Genomic DNA, 24134 nt, shown 5'->3' on the forward strand with positions numbered 1-24134 from the left:
TATCTCCTTCAGGACTGGTCAAAATAAGCCCAGCCCCTATTCCTGTTGTATTTGATAAACCGTCAGCATGTAGTATCCACAGTTCATTCGGAGTGGACCCTGTATCTGCCTCTTCCACTATCGAGCTTTCCTTGATTTTTTAGCTTTGGCCTCCTCTCAAGACCTCCGTAGCCTTTGAGCTTTCTCCATTCAGAATGGTATACTCGAGAATAAAGTCCGCCAGCATCTGGACCTTGATAGCAGGTCTTGGATGGTACTGCAGGTCTTGAGATATCCGGACGGTGGAGAACGGCCTTGATCAGTTGATCCATGAGTAGTCACTATGTGAGCCTGAAAATAAGGCCGCAACTTCCTCACCGTGACAACCAGTATAAAAATCAACTTCTCGAGCTTCAAGCATTTGATCTCCACATCGTGAATGACTTTGCTGATATAGTATATGGGCTTCTAAACCCATCCTTCTTTTCGAACAAGCACTGAGCTAATTGCTACTGGAGAAACAGTGATATACAACAACAATTTCTCACTGAACTGAGGTTTCGAGAGCAATGGTGGAGAGCTGAGATACTGTTTCAATTCCTCAAATACCTTCTGATATTCGACAGTCCACTAAAAATCTTTCGACTGTCTGAGGGTCTGAAAGAAAGGAAGACATCTCTCGACCGATCTAGAGACAAAGCAGTTGAGCAAGACGACTTTACCAGTAAGATGCTGCACTTCCCCAATGGTTTTTGACGGCATCATTTCAAGAACCGCTTTGATCTTCTTGAGATTTACTTCAATGCCTCTTCATGAAATCATAAATCGAAAAAATTTACTGACAGTGACTCCGAAGGCATATTTCGCTGGATTCAGCTTCATCCTGGACTGACGAAGAGTGTCAAAGATCTCCTGCTGAGCTAATTTTTGAAAATTTTATCCACCAACCACTGATAGGTAGTCTCCATATTTTTTAAGTCAAAGGGTATCACCTTATAACAGAAAAGCCTATGGTCAGTAACAAAGGTTGTTTGCTCCTCATCTTCAGGTACCATCCGAATTTGATTGTAATCGACGAAGGTATCTATGAAGCTGAAGAGCTCATGCCAAGAAGTGGCATCCACCAGCTGGTCGATCCGGAGAAGTAGGTAGCTATCTTTGAGACAGGCTTTATTTAAGTCGACGAAGTCGATGCACATGTGCCACTTTCCGTTTGCCTTCTTGACTAGCATGATATTTGCCAGTCAATCCAGATACAAGACCTTCCTAATGAAGCTAACTTTGAGAAACTTATCCACCTCCTCGGCTATAGCTCTCTGGTACTTCGGGGCGAAACTTCACTATGTACAAGCCGGATGATGGTTGCATGACCATCGAAACAACAAAACAGCTAGAAATCATTCAATTTTCGAGAGAATCATTAGTACCTGCAGTCAAATCAACCACAAAATCAGAGCTCGAGATAACATGTTCTAACGTGTCAGGCCACGTGTCAAGTCATGTGATGGGCCACCTTAGACTTAGGAGTGGGGGACAACTGTTGGGGCAATCGGATCTGTTCCCTCTAATTTAATATCAGCTTTCTGACTTATGTCGGTCATCTCGATTATGGATCGGTGACAGACGATGGATCGTCAAAGCCAAGCCACAAAGGGAGATCCGATTCGACTACAACTTCTATGAGTCTCAATATCCGACTTTCTATCGACACCAAAAAACAAATAGCCGACTATTAACCAGCAAGCCGACCGACTGTCGATAACATTCGATTGACTTTTCTGACAAATATGACATAACGACTTGATCAACTGCATAACACTAACCAATCGGTATTTCAGAGTTACTGACCGATGGTCAGTCAGAATATCAATAGCACTGACATACAGTCGGTGTGCCATGCATACTGACATAAAGTCCGCATATCAGAAACCGTTGGTGCATAAAATGCGTAACGACTATATATACCACAATCATCAATGGGCATTAACTGCCTACCCTACGATCGCATAATACCAGAATAAATAGGACCCACATGTCTAACCGTTACAAACGGTTACCAATAATTCATCTATATACAAGGAGGTAAATGAACAGTATTGATAAGATACTTCTGGACTAATACTCTGTCAATTTAGATATTCTACTTTCTGTTCGACCATTCTCCACTGACTTAAGCATCAGAAGATCTCCACCGGATCAACTTCGATCAGTGTGGACTTCTTTTATAGGTGCTTTTCACCAACGTCAGGTGCTTCACAGGACTGACTGCAACATAGGACATAATATAATTCTGAGTGGGATCTTTTTTACAGTTGCTTATTTTATGGTTATCGAATCATCTATTTTCAAATGGCATACTATATATGAGCTGGTAATACCTTAGATGACTTGTTATGAAAATATTAGCTTATGGTAATGCAAATTGCTAATTGGACTCTCATTTAGGCTGCCATACTTGCAACAGACAAGAACTTGTGGTCGATGATGTTTCATCTTTTCAGATGTGTTGGATTTTAAATCTCTAATAATTTAGATCGCAGTTGGATCTCATTTTAATGGACTCATCTGAAAGAAAAGGATCCAAAAGTAATTTTCTTAATTCTTACATTAAAAGCTAAATTGCCCAATTTTTTAGTTACTAATGGTTGATGGAACATTTACCTTTCAAATTGAAGGGGAATGGATATGGAACATACATGTGTCCTTATGACTCGAAAATGAAAAAATACTATTTAGTTGGTTACTGCTATTAGAAAAGAAATGATTAGATCAAATTTGATGATAGGTTATTTGGAGTTCTTATATTATTAAACTGAGAGAATTTATGCTATCATCATATGTACCAACTTTCTCATTTTCTCGTCTGTGCCATTTAATCGTACTTTGTAACCCAAACCACTCAATTATTTCTTCTTGTTTGTCGTGTATTAGAATACAAAATTTTATTATTTCTATTCCATATTTTTATTTTAGAGTCTCAATTATGATATCTTTTGATTCATATAGTTATATTGAAACTAAAGTTTAGTTGTCTGATATAATCTTTTTCGGCCAAAATTTGAAGCTACCTCACCTAAAGGAGTTTTAGCCATTCCTCTCTTGAGGCATTAAGTCTAAGTTGGGTTGCTTTATTAGTTCTATTAATTCCTAAGTTATTGATATTATGCTTTCCAGGTATTTGACTAAGGCAACATTTTTGGACAGCATATAGTTTTGTCATGGATGATGTAAAAGGAGACCACTGGTCTGCAATGCTTTGGAGGGATTCTTGCAGATGATCAAGTTTTGCTCGGTAGTTTATTTTTTGAGAGGATTTTTTTCATTATTTTTGTTGGGATATACCGGCTGATCCCTATACGCCAACTTATCCTCGGAACGGTCCGACCGACGTCCGACTCTACCCACCGGACGGACAGATGACTCCGACAATGGCTGCCGACAATATCCGGTCAAAAGTATACCGACCAAACAGGCCAATACTATTTCCAACCGGCTGAGCGGCCGAACCCATATCATCGACTCACTGTCAGAGGTGGCAGCCGACATCCGACTTCCACAAGACACCAGATCAGCCGACGGTATTTTCGAGTCATCACCCGACATCCTGGCAACCAAATACCAACATATAATCGGCCAGTCCGTCCAAACGCCGTACAACCGTCATGGGCTATTGTCCTGCCAAGAACATGCTGTACGACCGCCATGGGGCGTTGTCCTGCGAAGTACATGGGTTAATTTTAATGACCTGACAACCCACGATGATTTGATAGCCCTCGACGATTTGACAACTAATTAATGGCTACACAATTAATGGTTGGACCATACCGCATTCTACTATAAAACGGAGTAAGACAATGATTTTGGTAAGCTCTCTCTCTCGCTGAGCCCCTAGTTTTTCCACTGTTGCCTAGTCCTCTCTGACTTAAGCATCGAAGGGTCCCCGTCGGAGACATCTCCGGTCAGTGAGAACTTTCCTTGCAGGTGCGCGTCCCCAGAGATCAGGCGATGAGGAGATTGGCCGCAACAGATTTGACGCGCCAGAAAGATAAAACAGCGAGCTCCATAGAGCTTGAAAAATCTCTCGAGATGACAAAAATCAAGGCTCAGCGATCGAGAGCTACCGGATCGACGAGGTATTATTTCCGTCAGGAAGAGACCCCTCCTTTATCCTCCATGGTGGAATCCAGCTATCCGTATCTTGTGGTGACCACGGAGGCACAGATTGCGGTGATCGTGCGGCAAATGACTGTTCTGATGGACGCAGTCAAAAATCTCCAACAACAACCGACCCAGTTGCCGCAACCACCGACGGAACAACCAGCGACGCACCCGATGCTGTCCAAAAATAGCAACCGACGCCCGCGTCAACTTTCGTCTCCTCCTCAAGAGCAGCCGTCTCAGCACTCCCACCGAGAAGAAGGGAGGCGGCCACGACACGACACCCATCGATCTGAAACATCGATCTGGAGCGAGCGAGAAAGGAGAAGCGACCGCGAACATCGTCCGCCTCCCTCTTAAATTCGTCGGGAGGTTCGACTCTTAGGGTTTCTCAACACCGATGGTTGGACGACTACGAACGTAAGTTCGAAGAAATCGACCGTCGGCTTGTCCAGCTCCAGATGGATGGTCAGAAGTCTTCAAACGACGTCGACTTCCGAACCACCCAACCTCTCTCTCGATTTATCCACGACGAACCAATCCCTAGTCAGTTCAAGATGCCTCATATGGAGCCTTATGATGGCTCCACCGACCCAATTGACCATCTGGAGAGCTACAAGGCTCTCATGATAATTCAAAGGGCAACCGATGCCCTCCTCTGCATCGGCTTCCCCGCCATACTTCCTAAAGCTGCCAGAACCTGGTACTCCGACCTCCGCTCAGGAGGTATCCACTCCTTCGGGCAGCTCGAGCATTCTTTCGTGGTATATTTCAGCACCAGCCGAAAATCGCCACGAACCTCGGACAGTCTTTTCTCCTTCCTGTAGAGAGAAAATGAGACACTCCGACACTTTGTGGTCCGATTCAACGTGGCCACACTTGAGGTTCGGGACCTCAACGAAGACATGACTATCTCAACCATGAAGAGAGGGCTAAGGGAGTCCCGATTCATATATTTCTTGGACAAGACTCTCCTCCGAACATATGCCGAATTGCTGGAACGCGCGTAGAAATACATGCGCGCGGACGAAGGAGCTTCCGACCGGCATCTGACCGAGAGCAAGGGCCAAAAGGAGAAGCGAAAAAAAAATCAGATTCCTGCTGAACCCAGCAGGCCCTCGACCGATAAATGGGTCTTGCCCCGATGACGGAGCCCGAGATCGTCCCAACGGCAGAGTCCAAAATCGACATATCGCAGGTATGACTCCTATACCCCTCTCTCCGCTCCTCGTGCGCAGATCCTAATAGAGACCGAAGGAGCAGAATATCGACGATCTGACGACAAGGGAATTGACCGCAACAGTTTTGTATGATCATATTGGGAAACTTCGTACCAACATAATTAGTTTGCTGTTTATCTTACAAGGATCAGGTAAAACAATATCTACTATAGCACTTATCCTGATGAAAAGATATCTATTATGCCGATCTTGTTTCATAATAGATAAACAAAATGAATTTGAAACTTTGAATTTTGATGATGATAGTGATAATGATCATGATGTCTTTGAGCATAATTTTTATCAAGTAGCCTCACAATTCAAGCTATTCTATGCCTTCTAAACCTTTGATCATGATAGATTCAAAATGAAAGCTATTCTAACAATTACTAAGCTTTAAATCCATATAATAACTTTCATCCAAAAGCATACAGGTTAACTAAGCTTCAGCCTTCCAAAGATAATAAAGAAACCTATCATATCATAATTTATTTTACCTGACGAGGCATTGCAACCTCAACTCCAGTGTCTCCAGCTCCTCAGCCAATGGCTCATAATCCATCAATCATAGTTGTGTGCAAATCAATTCTAACCACATTATCAGATTGTAGAATGCCATTGGTGTTGAAGACAACTTGACCTAGGTATTTCGGATAAAACTATTTTCCCTTGCTTACTAATCATCACAAAACTTGAACTATGAGGCTGCTCGATAAGATTATGCTCAAAAACATCATCGTCAGCCTCAGCATCATCATCCAGATTCAAAGCTTCAAATTCATTTTGTTTATCTAATATGACGGAATAAGATCTACATAATGAAGATCTTTCCATTAAGATAAGTGCTATAGTAGATATCATTTTACCCAATCCTTGTAAGATAGACAGAAAGCCAAATACGTAATGAGTAGTAGAAATAAAATAATAAACATGAAGAAAAGAAAATTAAATTAAATTCATACGAGATAGTCAAATATTGTATCTATATGATAAATGAATCGATGAGTGATATGATGGCACCACTGCATGAATGGGTCATAAAAGTTTATAGCAGCATCAACCATTGCACCATCTATGAGATGATCTCACCGATACTCCTATAATTGAATGAAGTACTGATGAGTGATGCTCCAGTCTTGATCTACTCAACTTTTAAGATCAATGTGATGTAGCATAACATACATATCATAATCGATTGGAATAGGCTACTGGATTCCAAACTGACGCAATACTGTATTAACGTAATGCTACTCTACGATATGGAAATATAAAAGTGGTGTCCAGCTTCGCCATATATCTTGTCCACTAAAATAATAATCTAGTAGCTCTATAAAGATCTAAGGAGTATATGATTGCTGTATCACTTTTGTATAAACATGATGAAATGTAAGCATTTAAAATATTCCCATTTCCAACTACATTTGAAGGGGAAAAAAAGGAGAAGTGGGGAGCAGAGGGACCAATCGTGGGCTGAACTCATGATTTCAAAGTGAAATCATGGATTTCATGACAGATCAGCACCATATGACATTTGAAATTATGGGTTTGATCTATGATTTCACATGTGGTATCCAACTCATCCAAACTATGGTATATCTATAATTAAGTTTTACATAAGGATATTTTAGAAATTAAATATTAAAAAGATAATATTTTTAAAAAATTCAAATTTCGTTCCAACCTTAAAAAAAATTGTCCCCACTTTTTTTTATAAAAAAAATCCTCATGGTCATCAAGCATAAACGGGATACAAATTTGGATCCAGTGATTTATGTAATTTTCATATAGAGTAAGGCAATATAAGATTTTCTTTTAAAATATTATTTTTTATAATGAAGATATTTTAAATATTTATATTTTATACTCTTGAGATCTTTATAGAGCTATCAGATTATTACTTTAATAGACATGATATATAGCAAAGTTAGGTGCCACTTTTATGTTTTAATATCGTAGAGTAACACAACGTTGATAGAGTATTGCGCTAGTTCGGAATCCGATAGTCTATTCTAATCGATTATGACATAAATACTAGGCTACATCACACTGATCTTAGAGGATGAGTGGATTAAGATTGGAAGATCATTTATCAACCTTTCATTCAGTTGACGAAAATCAGCAAAATCATGTTTTAGATGGTATACCGTAGTTGATGATGATATTGACTTTTATGACCCTTATATGCCGTGATATCATCGCATTACTCATCGATTCATTTATCGTACTTGGATGCAATATTTAACTATCTAATATGAGCTTAATTTTATTTTCTTATTTTTCTTCATATTTATTATTTTATTTTATATTGCTTATTATGTACTTGTCTGTATCAGAATAACTGTCAGACAATAATTCATAATCTTGCTCATCTAAATTTTATGTCCACATCTGGACATGTCATCCAGAATATGCACATCATTCCTTAATGTTGTCGGTGAGTATAGTTATATCTCTATGGTTGTCCATAATCATAGCCTTGGCACATCATATGACACCTCTTCATCTTTTCTCATCCATCATGGTCGGGAGCATCTCCTCCTTTGCATTGACAAGGAAGCCCACTATCTCTCCATTTTCAATTCCAGAGTTTTCTATACATTCACTTCATATATATATATATATATATATATATATATATATATATGTTATATCTCTATGGTTGTCCATAATCATAGCCTTGGCACATCATATGACACCTCTTCATCTTTTCTCATCCATCATGGTCGGGAGCATCTCCTCCTTTGCATTGACAAGGAAGCCCACTATCTCTCCATTTTCAATTCCAGAGTTTTCTATACATTCACTTCATATATATATATATATATATCATTGGCCACATATATATGCATGATGATATGATCCGCCAGTTCCAGTGCTTGAGGAGATTGCTGCATATTTTGAATTTACAGCAGACAAAATGAACCATCAAGAAGTTCCATAGGTTGTATGGATGAGAGAGTTACACGAGAGACTATCATGCAAAAAAGGAACATCAGGAGCCAAGTGAAGCTGAATCAATACATCATTGAAAGCAACATGTACAAGGAAGAGACGGCCACCATGCAGAATATGATTTTTATGTTTTATTATATTTCTATCTTGCGTCAGCGGTTTTATGCGTGGTATCTTATGTCATCTCCATAAATAAGTTTAAAATGCGAATATTTTGAAAATTAAGTTCAAAAATATCACATTTTAAAAAATTTCAACGAAATTTGACATTTATTTATTTTTTAGTTCCATGTGAACCCAACGAGAGTAGGATGATCATGCTTCTCCTTCCACCTCGTAACTAGTTCTACGGATCCTTGGATGGACCTCCGCATTTTTCTTTTTTCCCTGAATAGATTGACTGTGCCGCTCACCCAATTGATCATTGACTTTAGCTGATAGAACTCACACGGGAGTCCAAATCTCCAAGGCAAATCATGGAGAGAACAGCTACTGGACTGTTTTGATGGTCTTTCACTCCACAGCTACTAAAACGAAACATTACCATATCAATAATTTTTTGTTCCTTAAATTATAATTTTTAGTGATTGCATATGAAAATTTTTGTTCCTTAAGCTGCCACCAGAGTTTCCTCTGGCTTCCCCTTGTATAGAAATAGTTCACCATGCTTTCCCCAGCAACATCTCCTCGGTTCTTAGAGAAGACAAGAACGTAGTCGGCTAGAAAACGAAGTTAGGCCTTCAGGCATAAAGATTGCTGATGTTTACCAGAAAAAAGAAAGCATAAGATTACTGATCCCACTAAAACAGCTTCTAGTACAGAGTACCGAATAAACCGACCCGCCAAAAAAAAAAAAAATTCCACCAACCCACAACCCCCTTTTCCAGCCACGAAACGATGACACTCTTGCCGCCAACATTTTCAGAGTCAACATTGGCCGAAACTTAGGCATACACCAACCAACCTCAGACCCATCTTTGTGCCTTATCCACTTAAAACCATAGTAGCATGTTCACGCTATTAACTGCTCGAACCTCAAATAAAAAGCAATCTAATTCTCAAAACATCCAAATGAAACCACCCGTAGATAGGAACCACAATGTTCCCATTTCTTGTCTTCTTATTGAAATCAATTAAAATATGTTGAAAAGGTCATCTAACTTATCCATAGGATTCATCATGTTAAATGCCAGGTATATTGGTAGGGGGGGGAAAAAAATACTCAGTGGATAATTAATAAGACTAAGGAAGAAAAAAAAAATTTCTCATGCTCTGATTATAACTTAATTAAACTCTTTGCTGGACTGAAACCTAACCAAAAAAAGAAAGAGAGAGAGAGAGAGAAATAAAAGAAAGATGAGCTTAATTGTTACCAAGAGTTGTTCAATGGCTTCTCTAGCAAAGCCGAGATGTACATCTCCCTGAGCTCCGGCCCCCGGTCGAGCTTCCTTCCCACCTCCCACCTCGCCTTCTTGAACCCGACGCTCTCGATCACCGGCACGTACTCCTCCATCTGCTCCTCCACAAAGAAGAAATGATCCAGCCAGAACAAACCCCCGGGCCTCAACACCCTGTACACATCAAACATAACAAAATGCAGCAACGTGGTCGGGATCCAGTTGCTGAGCACGTGCATGGAGTGCACGATGTCCAAAGTGTTGTCGAAAAACGGCAGCCTCTGCGAGATACTGATGTAGAGCGGCACCACCCCTCTGGCGGCAATGAAGCTGTTGAATGGGCCGTTTAGATTCATGGAGGTGGTGACCATGGTGACGTTGCGTTCTTTCATGCGCACCGCGAAGGTCCCGGAGCCGCCACCGATGTCGAGGCCGATGCGGATGGAGCCCGGGGGATTCGCGGCGGCGAGGACTTCGTCGATGGTGAAATCGAGGGGATTGGATGAGGGGGTGACCCAGCGGTGCTTCTCCCGGCCGTCGAGGTCGAAGCAGTCCTTGCAGTCGTCGAAGGACTTGGAGTGCTTCCGGTCGACGAGGCATGCGAAGGATTTGCAGGAGTAGGCGGACCAGTGGACGGAGTTGTCGGGGGGGAGGGACCAGAGGGAGAGGGGGAGGGGGAGGGGGGGAGAGGGGTGGGGAGGGGCGGCGGGGCGGCAGCGGCGGCGGGGGAGGGGTTCGCAGCCTCGGAGGAGGAGCTTCTGGGCGAGGAGCTCGTCGTCGGGGCAGGAGCCGTTGACGGGGTAGGAGAGGAAGGCGGCGAGGTCGGAGGGGAAGAGGGGGCAGGGGAGGCCGACGGGGGGGTGGAGGGTGGCGGAGTCGAAGTTGTGGTTGTGACCGAAGGGGAGGGGCTGGGGGGAGGTGAAGGCCAGGAATTCGGAGGGGAGGGAGGGGTTAGAGGGTGGAGAGGAGGAGAGTAAGATGGAAGGGGTTTGGAGGGAAGGGGAACAAGAGGTTGAGCGGGAGGAGAAGAGGAAGAAGGTGAGGAGGTTGGAGGAGACGAGGAGGAGGAGCAAGAGGAGGAGGTGGAAGAGGGAGAGGTGGTGGTGGGGTGAGAGGGAGTCCATGGGCATTTAGGTGTGTTGCGAGATGTGTGATCTCTTCCCCCCTCTCTCTCTCTATATCCGCTTTCTCTAGTGCACCAAGGTGGCAATCCGTATATAAAGGCTGTTGGGCAGAACTCGTGAGCGTTGGGACTAAACGAGCCGAATGGCCTACCTCCATTTGACCGTTTGATTTTGGGATGGTAGGTCACCTTCTTGTTTTGAGAACTTTAAGGGAAATGTAACGGCCAAGTTCAATGCAGATGGATCGAATATTGTGCAGCACTCTTTTTTCAAAAATTTTCCGTTTTCAAAAATTTTCCGTATAATCCAACAAATATAATTAATTCTGCGGTCAATATTGCGTGCACCTTAAGCTGATTAGTGATTACACCTCCATATTGTAATTAGTCTGCCACAGTCAAATCCGGATTATCTATAATATGCAGCGAAGCATATCTTAAAAGCCAAGTTTTCTGGCTCTCGCTAGCTTCTAACTATCATCTTCGCCACAGGAGGGCGAAAAACGCTAGCCAGCGTGGTAGCATGTTCATTAAATTACCCATTGGGATTTAAAAACGCTTTTGCAACAAAGCTTAAAGTTTTTTTTGAAATAAACGAAGCTTAAGGTTTAAAACAACGTTTAAGAAAGGAAAATACATCCTAATTTAACTGGGTTCAAACGTTACGGTCCTCTTGCGAGGTGGGAGTAAAGATAATGTTTATTTATTTAATATAATAAGATTCAGCAAGCTCATACCACATGGGATACACTGAAAACAGCTTTAAAGACACATTGTATAATATTGAGGATTAGGTCGGCAACCATCACGCTTGTCCTCGACAGTTGCCCCTACCATTTGAATCCGGGCTCACCAACGCAAAGTCAAAATCCAGCATGGGGAATTGTAACAAAACAGAGACTATGGGAAACAGAGAGGTGCCGCAGCAAGTCGGACACGAGAGTAAGAAACGGAGCCTTTTTCCTAAGTAATATAAAAAAAAAATTTAATTATCAAAATAATTTAAATTTAAATTTATTTGTCGATTTAATACACAAATAATAAAACATCATTTTGAATAATATTTTATCATTGCACATCACCCCCTATTCTCTCCATTTTTCACGTGGACTAGAAGAGGAAAATAAAAATAAAAACACCGTTTGGAATGACATTTTTAAAAATACCGTATCATTTGACACTTTTAATTATTCCTCTCAAAAAAAAAAAAAAAATAGTAAAAAATTTAAAATTAAAATTTTAAATTTATAAAAAAAATAAAAATTATAATTTTGATAAAAAAATTATCATTTCAAATTAGTATCCTCATTTCAAATTATCTTTTAAAAAAATTATAAAAAAAAATTATAAAAAAAAATTAAAAATATCATAAAAAATATTAAAAAGAAATAGAAATTATAATTCAAAATATTAAGAAAATAAAAATTTTAATTTTAATTTAAATAAAAATCATCATTTCAAATTATCACGTCAATCCCACAAGCCTCTTATCCATTCTCGTTCGATCCCGACGGGCAGAACAACTCAAAAGATAAAGAAGTATCGTTAATTTCTTCATGCTCGTTCCAAGCCAGAATTTGGACTTAATCAATTCATTTGTAAAAGGGAGCCCTAAGAGAATTATCTTGGACCAGCCTGTAAACAAACAAAAAATCCATGGGTATTTGAACCCGAGTATCCAGGAAAAAGCAGAATCTTTGATGGAAGACCTTCGTTATGTCACCAGATCTCGGATCCTCATTTTGGTCAACCAGCTGTAGAAGCTTTTACTCGAGGGGGTGCTATCGGCCTTCTAGTCAAAAAACAACGTCGATGAAGATGTATAGGTGCACTATTATGTGGTGGGGATTGCAATTTTCCATGAATTTTTCATTTTTCACTCAACGATGGAACTTTGCTTATTTTTTTTTTTAAGGATCGACGAACCAAATGATATTTCTGTTCCAATTTCTGCCGCTTTTTCTCCTTCTGAATCAAACTTTTTCTTGAAGTTTCTCCTCCAAAAATAACCTCCCCGATCGGAGAACGCATTAGATATTTACCTAAACTAGTAGGTCCTTGGGCAGACCCCACATTAGCTCCACCACAAAACAATTTATAAATTTTTATTTTTTTCTTATTTTTTTAATAATTTTTTAATTTTTTTTATGATATTTTTTAAAAAAATTATAATTTTGAATAAATTTTTAAAAATAAAAATTTTAATTAAAATAAAAATAAATTTAAATTATTTTCTTTATTTAAAATTAATTTTTTTAAAAAATATATGTAAAAAAATATCTAAAAAAATCTTAAAAATTTTAAAAAATAAAGAATACCATAAAAAAATGAGAAAGAAATCAGAAAAAATAAAAATTATAATTTTGAATATAAAGAAATAAAAATATTAATTTTAATTCAAATAAAAACCATCATTTCGAATTACTTTTCCCATTTCAAAATATCTTTTTAAAAAAATATCTGAAAAAAATTGTTGAAAGAAAAATAAAAATATCATAAAAAAATTTAAAAGAAATATAAATTATAATTCTAAATTTTAAAAAAATAAAAGAAATATAATTCTAAATTTTAGAATTATAATTTATATTTTTTTCAAATTCTTTTTTTATGATATTCTTATTTTTTTCAACAATTTTTTTCAGATATTTTTTTACAAAGATATTTTGAAATGGAGAAAATAATTTGAAATGATAGTTTTTATTTGAATTAAAATTAAAATTTTTATTTTTTCTGATTTCTTTCTCATTTTTTTTATGATATTCTTTATTTTTTTAAATTTTTAAGATTTTTTTAAATATTTTTTTTACATATTTTTTTAAAAAAAATTAATTTTAAATGAAAAAAATTAAATTTATTTTTTATTTTAATTAAAATTAAAATTTTTATTTTTAAAAATTTATTCAAAATTATAATTTTTATTTTTTTATTTTTAATAATTTTTTAATTTTTTTATGATATTTTTTTTTAAAAATTAATTTTAAAAGGAGATTGTAATTTGAAATGATGATTTTTATTTGAATTAAAATTAAAATTTTTATTTTCTTAATATTTTAAATTAGAATTTTTATTTCTTTTCAATACTTTTTTATGATATTTTAATTTTTTTTATAATTATTTTTTTTGATTTTTTTTAAAAAATAATTTGAAATGAAGATACTAATTTGAAATGATAATTTTTATTTTTATCAAAATTATAATTTTTATTTTTTTATAAATTTAAAATTTTAATTTTAATTTTTTTATTTTTTTTGGAGGAGAATAATTAAAAGCGCGAAATGATATGGTATTTTTAAAAACGCCGTTTGGAATGACGTTTTTAGAAACGCCATTCCAAATAACGATTCTATTTTTTTTTTCTTAGCCTAGTCTACATGAAAAATAGAGGGGAATGGAGGATGACGTGGCATGATAAAACGTCATTCAAAATAATATTTTATCATTTCTACATCAAATTGATAAATAAATTTAAATTTAAATTATTTTGATAATTATTTTTTTTTTTTTTTCATATTACCTCCTAAGGGCGTGTAAGAAACGACCCCGGTGAAAATAGTACCATATTTTGAAAATGTAGCCTGTAAAAGAATTCATAAAATCATACCGTTTCATTCAGGTAAACAGAGGTAAAATGAAAGGGAGATCTGCCAGATTTCAGGACTATTTCCGTTTTATCATCACCTGGGATTTGCAGCCATATAAAAGCAAAATTCAAGCAAGATGCTGGGCGTTTGATCTCAATGGATACAAGGATTGGAGCACAGAGGTACATTTTGATTTGCATAATTTATGCACAACTTAATATGAAGGCAAGAAACTGCTCCGTCTGGTGAGCACCTCTATCTGTAGGCTGGTGATGTTGCATTGCTTGATGGAACCCTCATCATAAACCCCAGGCTAGAGAACTTCCACTCAGATCAGACCAAGCAAAGGTATCAGTCCACATGTTGTTTGCTCTCAAGCCGCTGATTAATGTACCAAGTGGCAAGGCGGCGAAGACTCAGTCCTACAAGCATCTTGCAAATGGCAAGCATGATGTAGGTCAGGCTTGACCAGAAGATGATCCAGAATATCCTCCATGGGAGTGGACCATAGGGAAGAACAATCGCATAGACTGGAGTTAGAACTCGGATGACCTGCAGCAACATAGAGAATAGTTCTCTGATATATAAACACAACCAACTAGTAGTCATCGATGGATCAACATACTGGTTGCAGTGACCTACCACACTGGCTGGTGCAAGAGGAATGAAAGTAAGGTCTTTCCGATGCTCATTAGGCTTCTCATTCAGAGTCTGAACAAGATCACAGAAAACAAACCATGAGCTGTGTATTCTTGGTAGAGGCAGAAGAATCTACTAGTTCAAGATTCTTTAAAACAGGAAAGCAACAAAAAATGCATAGCCAACTAAAGACCAAGAAAGATTCATTCAACATAGATGGAAAAGGCACAATTTTGCTCATTCTGAACCAACTACCTCAATTTAATACACCAGCAGTAGATGCAAATCCACAAGAGCAGTAAATTTTGGCTAATGCTCATCTGATTCTTGCACTAAGAACATAAAAGTCAAAAGAGGCAAGCGGTGCAGGTTGGAGTATTAATCAACATGAAAGATTTGCTGATGTGACTTGGTAATGGTAAAAATTGATGCCTTAACCAAGAATATCAAATAAGCGTTGTTATTTTGCCGGGTCAAAGTTGCACATGCTAAAACCATCTCAGTTGGTTCTCAGCGTGCCACGTCTCCAATATATAACTTACATGCGTACTCAAAGTTGCTTTCATCCTCTGTTTATTGTACCATACATCAACCTTAACATTCTCATACATACAACACTTGGCTTTTATATTTAGAACCCTTAAATTGTGGAACATTTAAAACCATACAATGTAGAATGACATATTGCTCTAAGACTTTCCTTTCTAGCCTTATAGACATGCTAATCACATAAGTGTACTTCTAAAACATATTTTCATCTCACTCTACATTATTTTATATAATATATTTAAAATTAAGAGGAGGACTGGAAATAATATTCTTTGACCATCAGTTTCAATTAGAAGCCAGCTTCTTTTTTCACTTTTATTTCCACTTTTTAAAAGCTTTCCCCCGATAATTGCAATGTAGCATTTACCATAGAAAGCATTGTCACTTCTAAATATCCATAACAAATTCACCTACAATGATAGAAAAGTTGAAACCTAGATTAGTAAGCATTGAATGGTTTGTTCCTTTTGATGAAGTTTTTTAAAATTTTTTCTTATTGAGAAAAGGGGACGTTGACCTGGTCCATTCATTGGCATATTAATAACCACCAGATTAGTTGGCTGTTACTAACAGTTTATTGGATCTTTTTGGAGTTCAGGTCTTTCCGGATTATTGTCTCAGGCAAAAGATTCAGACGATATACAAAGACAGAGTTATGTATTAGCAGATTACATCTCATCTTTTCCCGCAAGAATATAACCTCCAACTACTTTCTGGCAAATGCGCAAATTGGTTTCCTAAGACTGGTGTTGATTTTCAAAAAAAAAAAAAACTACTATATTTTTCTTTTCCAGATATGCAATCTCATATAATTAATTTTATGAACCAAAATGATAAGTTGGAGTCCATCACATGGACAACTTTGTCAACCTCCTCAATATCAAACGTTTTGTTTCATCAAAAAAATCTAGCACTGCTCTTCTAGAATGGATTAGTTTCTTGGTCTGCACTGAACATTATCAAGATTTTTCTTCTCTTATACATATAATCTCTGTGTGCGTGCGTGCGTGTGTGTGTGTGTAACTAATCATTGCACTTTAAATTGAGGATAGCTGGGTATTAGTTATAAAAATCCTGCCCAAAACAGAAAATGAGAATAGTGCTGGGAATCTTGTATGAGCCCTGAGACGCATTCTGCTCCCTAGTCCAGAATTACGCTGCGAACAACTCTGCCCAAACTACTCACAACCTGCTTTCCTGCATCAATTTCTTGTCAAAGAGGGGAGATAGCACAGACAGCTAACCAGAATTTGGAAGTAAACCATGTCCTCTCAATGCACTGATCTCCATTCACTAACTTCAGCCAAATATTAATTTTAAATATCCACGAGGTACTGGTTTTGCTTGCATAGGAACATACATGCAGTGCAATTGGTGCAACCTAAAACTAATATTTCCAAAATTAACCAGAAGTATAAAGAACTTGCCCTAGTTTTATCAAGATGTTCTCACTAAAAGTTTTTGAAGTAATTATTATGCATGTCTATGTCATGTTGTCTGTTCATAACTACATATACACTTAAAAAGGTTTACGCTTAAGAAAATATAACTCCATCATATATATTACAGCCGATTTAGCTTCAAAGCTGGATATGTTACGAAAATATTCTACAGCCCGAAAAGGAAGAATGAAGTAATTAATTTTAGGATGGATACATGCAGAAAAATTTAGTAGAAGAAATTGCAGATTTACCTGTTTGCAAAGGTCCTCTAGAAACTCTGAGTATGCACTGGGTTTTATTTCATTAAATTTCGCAAGAAATGAATGCTTGATTGTGTCAATAAATGTTTCACACAAATAAACCTGGAGGACATCCTGGGGGATTAAATATTAAAAAAAATTAGCCGTGATATAAGCTCAATAAGACAAGTTCTAATGCATTCACTCTTTTGGTAATCAAAACCATACTTATAGTAAAATACAAACTTACGATAGCAAAACTCTCAAACCAGGGTCCCTCAGCCTCCAAGATATTCTGAGATAGCACAAACAACACATAAGTTGTTATGTGGAACCTCTCAATGATATCTGGATATAAGAATCAACAGTGAAAAAGGTAAGATCCATGATTTCAGAAATCAGATTATTTATTTTAACAGACACACACACACACACACATATAGGTACATAGACAATCTCGGTCTCTAACCTAATAATCAAGTTGGTGTCCAAATAGACCGTTTTAATAGCATGATACTACATTTTACCATAACCTAATCATCAAAATCTAGTGAATTAAATCCACACATATTTTAACATATGTAGATCATGATCCATCAAGTGGATTTTCAATTTATATGTCCTGTCATATGTTTTGCTACACTAGTACAGTTAATATCATTCATTTTCATAACAACTTGATGCATAGATTAAAGGCCACCAAAGTACATGAATTTTGCTTTCTAGACCTTTTTCTATAATGTAGATTATAAGTTGGATGGCCTATAGGTGATTTTAAAATCATTAACTCCTTGTTCAAGGAGTTATAGTAAATTGTGTAGCATGACTATGTACGTATAGATATAGATATATGCGTATGCATGCATGCATGTAGTGTATGTATATGTATGGATGTATTATGTACATATCCATATCTATGTGTACATGTATGTGTATGTGTACATATATATATATATATATATATATATATATATATATATATATATATAGAGAGAGAGAGAGAGAGAGAGAGAGAGAGAGTGACTATTTCCTTCCAAAAGGATAAAGGCCTCAATCCTACTGATGCAAAATCAGTGATGGACAATTTAATTTGAAATTGACACAATTGATCATTATCTATATCCTCAAAAGTACCTATAAACCAAAAATCATGTGTTTGACCTCCTACTAATGCATCAACTGGGCACAAAAAATGGATGGTAGTAGTAATCTTAGCATTCACTATATGACCAGGCACTAATTGATAATCCACAATGTTGATTATGATATACACATCATATAACATGTATGAACCAGCATCCAATATATTTAGATACTGCCATATTATAAATCATGCAAAACATCATATCAAGCCATTAAAACAGTTTATTTTTGGACCATTTGATGCATAGGCAAATGATTTCTGTTGGTGCAGAAATCTGTTCGCGCCGGGGAAGCTGGAGTCGGAGAAGCCGCGGTCGCCGTCGCCGGGACCTGCAAGGGAAGTCTAAACCGGAGGTGGGGTTGCTCCGGCAAGACCCTCCGACGCTCAAGTCAGTTCTCTGCCTCAACAAGAATGGAGTGCTCGAACGGAGAATTTAGCAGAGTTTTGAGATAGAAAAGAGGGCTTCGAGAATAACGTATCTGGGTCCCCTTTTATAGGCGGGGGAGGCAACGGGCCGATGGCGACGTTTGTAACCGTCTGGTAGTGGGCCGCCCGCAGTCAGGGGAATTGATTGCAAAAGATAGTGGGGTAGACGCGTGGGCATCATCGTGGCTTGCCACGTGGAATCTGTTACGCTGGGTGGAGCAGCATCCGTTGTCGTGACTTGCCAGCAGCTGGGAGAATCGCATGGAATCCGTCGCAGGGGGTGGAGCAGATTCGTGGCCGTTACTGCGGCCTGCCAGGGGGTAGTGGAGCTGTGCAGAACCTGCTACGAGAGGTGGAGCAGGGCGGCGACGGCTGCTGTGGCCTGTCAGGGAATGATGAAACTGTGCGGAATCCGTCATAAAAAGTGGAGCAGGATCGCGGGTGGAGCCCGGCTCCCGTAGGAGTCCGGGCGGAACCATTCTGACGTCGGCGGTGGAGCCCGGCTCCCGTAGGAGCCCGGGCGGAACCATTCTGATGTCGGCGGTGGAGCCCGGTTCCCGTAGGAGTCCGGGCGGAACCATTCTGACGTCGGCGGTGGAGCCCGGCTCCCGTAGGAGCCCGGGCGGAACCATTCTGACGTCGGCGGTGGAGCCCGGCTCCCGTAGGAGTCCGGGCAGAACCATTCTGACGTCGGCGGTGGAGCCCGGCTCCCGTAGGAGTCCGGGCGGAACCATTCTGATGTCGGCGGTGGAGCCCGACTCCCGTAGGAGTCCGGGCGGAACCACTCTGATGTCGGCGGTGGAGCCCGGCTCCCGTAGGAGTCCGGGCGGAACCATTCTGATGTCGGCGGTGGAGCCCGGCTCCCGTAGGAGTCCGGGCGGAACCATTCTGATGTCGGCGGTGGAGCCCGGCTCCCGTAGGAGTCCGGGCGGAACCATTCTGATGTCGGCTCTGCTGAGGGTTTCAGCCGTGGGTATTTTATACCCAACACCAGTCCCCCTACTTCCGAGTTTGAATTTCAAACGAAGGAAGTACAGAGAGGGAGAGAGACATAGCTGAAACCGTCCCTTCGAATTCTGCGCACTGCCGCCTCCGGATATTTTGGCATTAAATGAGCGCGTGCCGGGGTCTTTTCGAGATGGGGCGATACGAGGGGGCGCTTCGAGAATCCCGCAGGTACACTGGCCCAGGTACGGCGTAATTATGGCCCTGCCAACCGCCAGCCGTCTTTAGTCATCTGCCGCGGGGAGTGGGACACGTGTCGAGCGCGGACTGGCCTGGGGGGATTCGAGATCATTATGGCGCCGGATCTCAGGGTCTATTTAAACCCGTCCTCCTCCCTTCAGGCGTCCTATTCCATTTCTGATTTTCGCCGGCGTCTGTCATCTCCCTGAGAGTCTGCTCTCGCGAACGCCCTTTCGAGCCGTAGGCGCCTTCCGTCTCTCGCCCCCCGGGTCCTCAGAGCAAGATAGGTTAGTGCCCACCTTCTTTTCACCGCCTAGGGATCTTTCGTCTTTTCATTCTCTTCGTGTCTTCCTCCGAGTTGACCTTTGGCGTTTCGTTCTCCTCTCGATTTGCCTTCTAGGGCCCTTTAGGTTTTTCCCCCAAGAAAAAATGTCTTCTGAATCTTCTGTCCCCGTAAGTTCTGGGAGTTCTTCTGCTTCGAACCCCCAGGCCCCCGTTTCCGCGGATGAACCCGCGCTCGGGGCAGGGCCTCGCCCGGTTTTCGCGCCGGGCGCCATCTCGTGTTCGTCGACTCCGGACGAACTTCTCCTGATAAGGGCTCGATACGGGGTCCCTGCGGAGTACGACCTGGAGCTCCCTGGCCCCTCTGATAGGGCCAGCGCTCCCCCTCCTGGCCGCTTTTGCCTGTACCAGGAGGCCTTTCGTGCCGGGCTTCGGCTTCCGCTCCCAAACTTTGTCGCCGCCTTCTTCCGCTTTTTAGATATTTCACTTGCTTCTGTTGCCCCGAATTCCTTTAGGTTTTTGATAGGATTTCTCTCTCTCTGCCATATAGCCGAGGTCCAGCCATCCCTCTCCTTATTCAGGCATTTCTACACCTTCAAACGCCATCCTTCAGCGAAGGACTGGTGGTACTTCTCCCCTCAGTTCGGTAAGAAGGGGTTGCTGAAGGGCGCCCCTTCTTCGATTCACAACTGGAAGGGGAAATTCCTCTTTGTCTACTGCCCGACCTTAGAACTAGGTCTGCCCCGTTGGGGGGCTCTGAGGGATTCCGTCCGCCGGGCTCCCAGCCTGGGAGAGGACGACCTCCAGGCCGCCCAAAAGCTTCTGAGCTACCCCGCTCCTTCCCTTCCTAACCTTCTGAGGGAGCCGCTTCTTTTCAACATCGGCCTGAGCCCCCAGGATCCAGCAAGTATTTACCTTTTCTCGCCTTCTTTTTGTTTATTTTTTCTCTCCTCTCCCTTTTCTTTTTTTTTTTCTTTTTTTTTTTTTTTTTTTTGACTCCGGACTGATCGATGTTGCTTCTTTTTCTTCTTCTTCTCTCCCCCCTCTTTTTTTTTTTTTTTTTTTTTTTTTTTAGCAATGGACGCCGAAGCCACGCGGATGCTCGCCAAGTCCATGAGAGCCCAGAAGAGGAAGGGCGCGACGACCTCCGGCTCAGCGAAGAGGGCCAAGGTGGGAGAGTCGAGCTTGGTCGCGCCCGTCCAGGCGACCCCGGCCATTGACATTCCTTCGGATGCCGAACTAGTGGTCCCCCGGGCTCCCTCAAGGAGCCCGCCGACCGAGGTCCCCATTCCGGAGGTCCGCCCCGCAGAGGCGCCCGCTGTGGGGAAGAGAAGGAAATCGGTGGCCCGTAGGGCGAGCGGCCACCGAACTGCCGCAGACGAGTCCGTCTGCTCCGAGGGGGGATCGGAGAACCCCTTCAACGACAAGGCTCTGATCAGGCGGCTGCTCGACGGCTGCATTCTGCCCGATGTCGTGGAGAGGATCGACCATGCCGATCCCGATCAGCGGGCCTGGGATACTCTGGGATCCTTTCTTGAGGTAAGCGGATGTTTATTTGCATGATTATTCGGTCTTTGTTGTAATTCTCTATCCGTCCTTGCAGATCGGGCACCAGCTCTTCGCCTATGTCGAGGCGTCGGGCCGCGCGAGAAGGGACCTTCTCCGGGCGGAGGAGCGCTGCCGGGACGAGGCTGCCCATCTTCAAGCGAAGACGACCGAGGTGGCCGCCCTCCGGGAGGCCCTGGAGAGAGAGAGACAGGATCGGGAAGAGGAAAGACAAGCCCGGGAGGAGGAGAGACAAGCCCGGGAGGCGGAGAGACGGAGCCTGGAGGAGTCGGTGAGGAAGGCGGAGGCCGAGGTCGCCCATCTGGCCGAGCAAACTCCGGTTCTGGTTTCGGAGGCCAGGACCCTTGCGGTGGAGGAGTTCAAGGCCTCCGCGGAGATGAGGGAGCTGAACGTCCAGTTCGGCCTGGAGGCATTTACCAAAGGGTTTGAGCTTTGCCGGGAGAAGGTGGCCAGCAGATATCCCGATCTTGGCCTCGAATTCTTGGAGGAGTCCGACGACGAGGCCGGCCCCTCGCCCGCCGCTACAGCAGTTGCACCCCCCGCGCCGAACTCTCCACCCCCGCTCCCGAGGTCTGAGACCTCCGACCTTGTATCTTTCTTTTGTTGTCATGCTTCCTTTTCATTTGTCTTCAAGATCACATAAAGCCGAATTTCTTTTTGTGGATGATTTTTTCTTCCCTCTGCTCCTTTCCGGCCTTTCTTCTCGTAACGAATCGGTCTTTGACGCTTGCCTCGTCCGATGGCAGTATCTCGCTGAAGCACTCCCCTTGCCCCTGGGGGTCCCGCTGAAGTCCACCATCCGACGGTTGAAAAAGGAGGTCCTCCACTTGACGAGGAAGCTGAAGAAGTCGGAAGGCGAGCTCCGTCAGGCGAAAAAATGCTACTCCGAGGCCGCTGCCGAGGCCGCCCACTTCAGGAGTATTCAAGTGAAGGCGATCATGGACTACAGTCGGAGGAAGGCAAGCTTCACAGAAGAGCTTGAGGAATGTAAGAAGAGCGCCAGTGACCGAACTTGGGCTCAAGAAGCCAGGATCAGCGCCTTTAAAGTGGAGCTGTCGGCTGCCAAGAGGAGGATCGGCCAGCTGGAAGGAAACTCATCCCGGCTCACGGCGCGGGATGAGCAGATATGGTCACAAAAGTTTCCGACCTCCAGAAGCAGCTTCAAGATGCCGAGATGAGCCACGATGTGCAGCGGGCCAGCTGGCGTCGACAGGTAGAGGAGTACAAGGGGAGATTCCATCGATCGGCGGACGAGGTGGTTCGTCTCCAGAGGCAGCTGGTTACTAGGGCGCAGCTTGCTAACGCCCAAGATAACGAAGAGCTCCAAGCCCTGAGAGGCACTGTCGAAGGGATTTCTGCCTCACTTGGGGAGAAGACGGCCGAGCTACAACAAGTGAAAATCCAGCTGGGACTTGAGCGGAAGGCCGTCGCGGACGCAGAGGCGGAGTCCGAGGTTTTGCGGAAGTGGCATCGGGAAGCGGAGGCTGAGAGCTGGCGACTCCGTCAGGCGCTCCAGGATATGCTGCAGAAGAAGGAAGAACTAGAGGAAACCGTGGATAGCTTGAGGCAGTCTTGGTTGGGGGATGGTGGTGATCACCCTAGGTTAGAGGGAGCAGGACCTCTTAGAGTTCTTTTGTAGACACTCCCTTTTTGTAGCTGCCTTCCCTTTTTTTTTTTTGTCGTTTTGTCCCTCCTTCTCTGGCCGTCCTGGTCCTGTAGTACATATATCGGAAATGAGAAAAAGGCATTTTGTGTTACCTTGTCCGCGCGTAGCACTAATATTGTCGTTCGTTGACCCTTTCTCGTTGTTTGGCCTGTTTGGCTTAAAGGTCGTCGTGAGTAAGGGCTCTTCCTTCCATCCGATCTCGTCATGTGGCCGAGCCTCGCCACCGTTTTTAACCCTTGCTGGTGAAGTAGCGGATGGAGCCGGCTTTCTTAGGAGCCCGGGCGAAGTCTTTCTTGGGAGCTGAACCCGGCTCCCGTAGGAGTCCGGGCTAAGCTTTCCTGGTGGCTGAACCCGGGTCCCTTAGGAGTCCGGGTGAAGTTTACCTGTTGGGGGCGGTACCCCGGCTCCCGTAGGAGTCCGGGTGAAGCTTCCCTGGGCGTGGAACCCGGCTCCCGTAGGAGGTCCGGGGTGGAGCATTCCCTGGGCGGTGGAAACCGGCTCCCCGTAGGAGTCCGGGTGAAGCTTTACCTTGGCGGCGGACCCGGCTCCCGTAGGAGTCCGGGTGAAGCTTCCCTGTGCGGTGGAA

The 24134-nt window shown here is 42.1% G+C and overlaps 2 protein-coding genes across 2 annotated transcripts; both read right to left on the reverse strand.

Annotated features, from left to right (window-relative positions):
* Positions 1–8029: 8029 nt before the first annotated feature.
* On the reverse strand, positions 8030–10830 carry LOC105048478 (probable methyltransferase At1g29790). Its single transcript, XM_073260174.1, has one exon. It carries the CDS (start codon positions 10828–10830, stop codon positions 9679–9681), a length of 1152 nt encoding a protein of 383 aa, XP_073116275.1. The 3' UTR covers positions 8030–9678.
* A 3585-nt stretch (positions 10831–14415) lies between these two features.
* On the reverse strand, positions 14416–17637 carry LOC140859040 (protein POLLEN DEFECTIVE IN GUIDANCE 1-like; the record flags this gene model as incomplete). Its single annotated transcript, XM_073260175.1, has 4 exons — positions 14416–14962; positions 15053–15121; positions 17292–17414; positions 17530–17637. Coding segments are annotated over 4 exons (501 nt in total), but the record flags the coding sequence as incomplete, so codon positions are not given.
* Positions 17638–24134: the final 6497 nt, after the last annotated feature.

This window comes from Elaeis guineensis, chromosome 7 (assembly GCF_000442705.2).
Source record: "Elaeis guineensis isolate ETL-2024a chromosome 7, EG11, whole genome shotgun sequence".
Lineage (NCBI taxonomy): Eukaryota > Viridiplantae > Streptophyta > Magnoliopsida > Arecales > Arecaceae > Elaeis > Elaeis guineensis.

Excerpts from the sequence above, each read along its gene's own strand:
- LOC105048478 (XM_073260174.1), bottom strand. The coding sequence starts at position 10,830 with ATGGACTCCCTCTCACCCCACCACCACCTCTCCCTCTTCCACCTCCTC.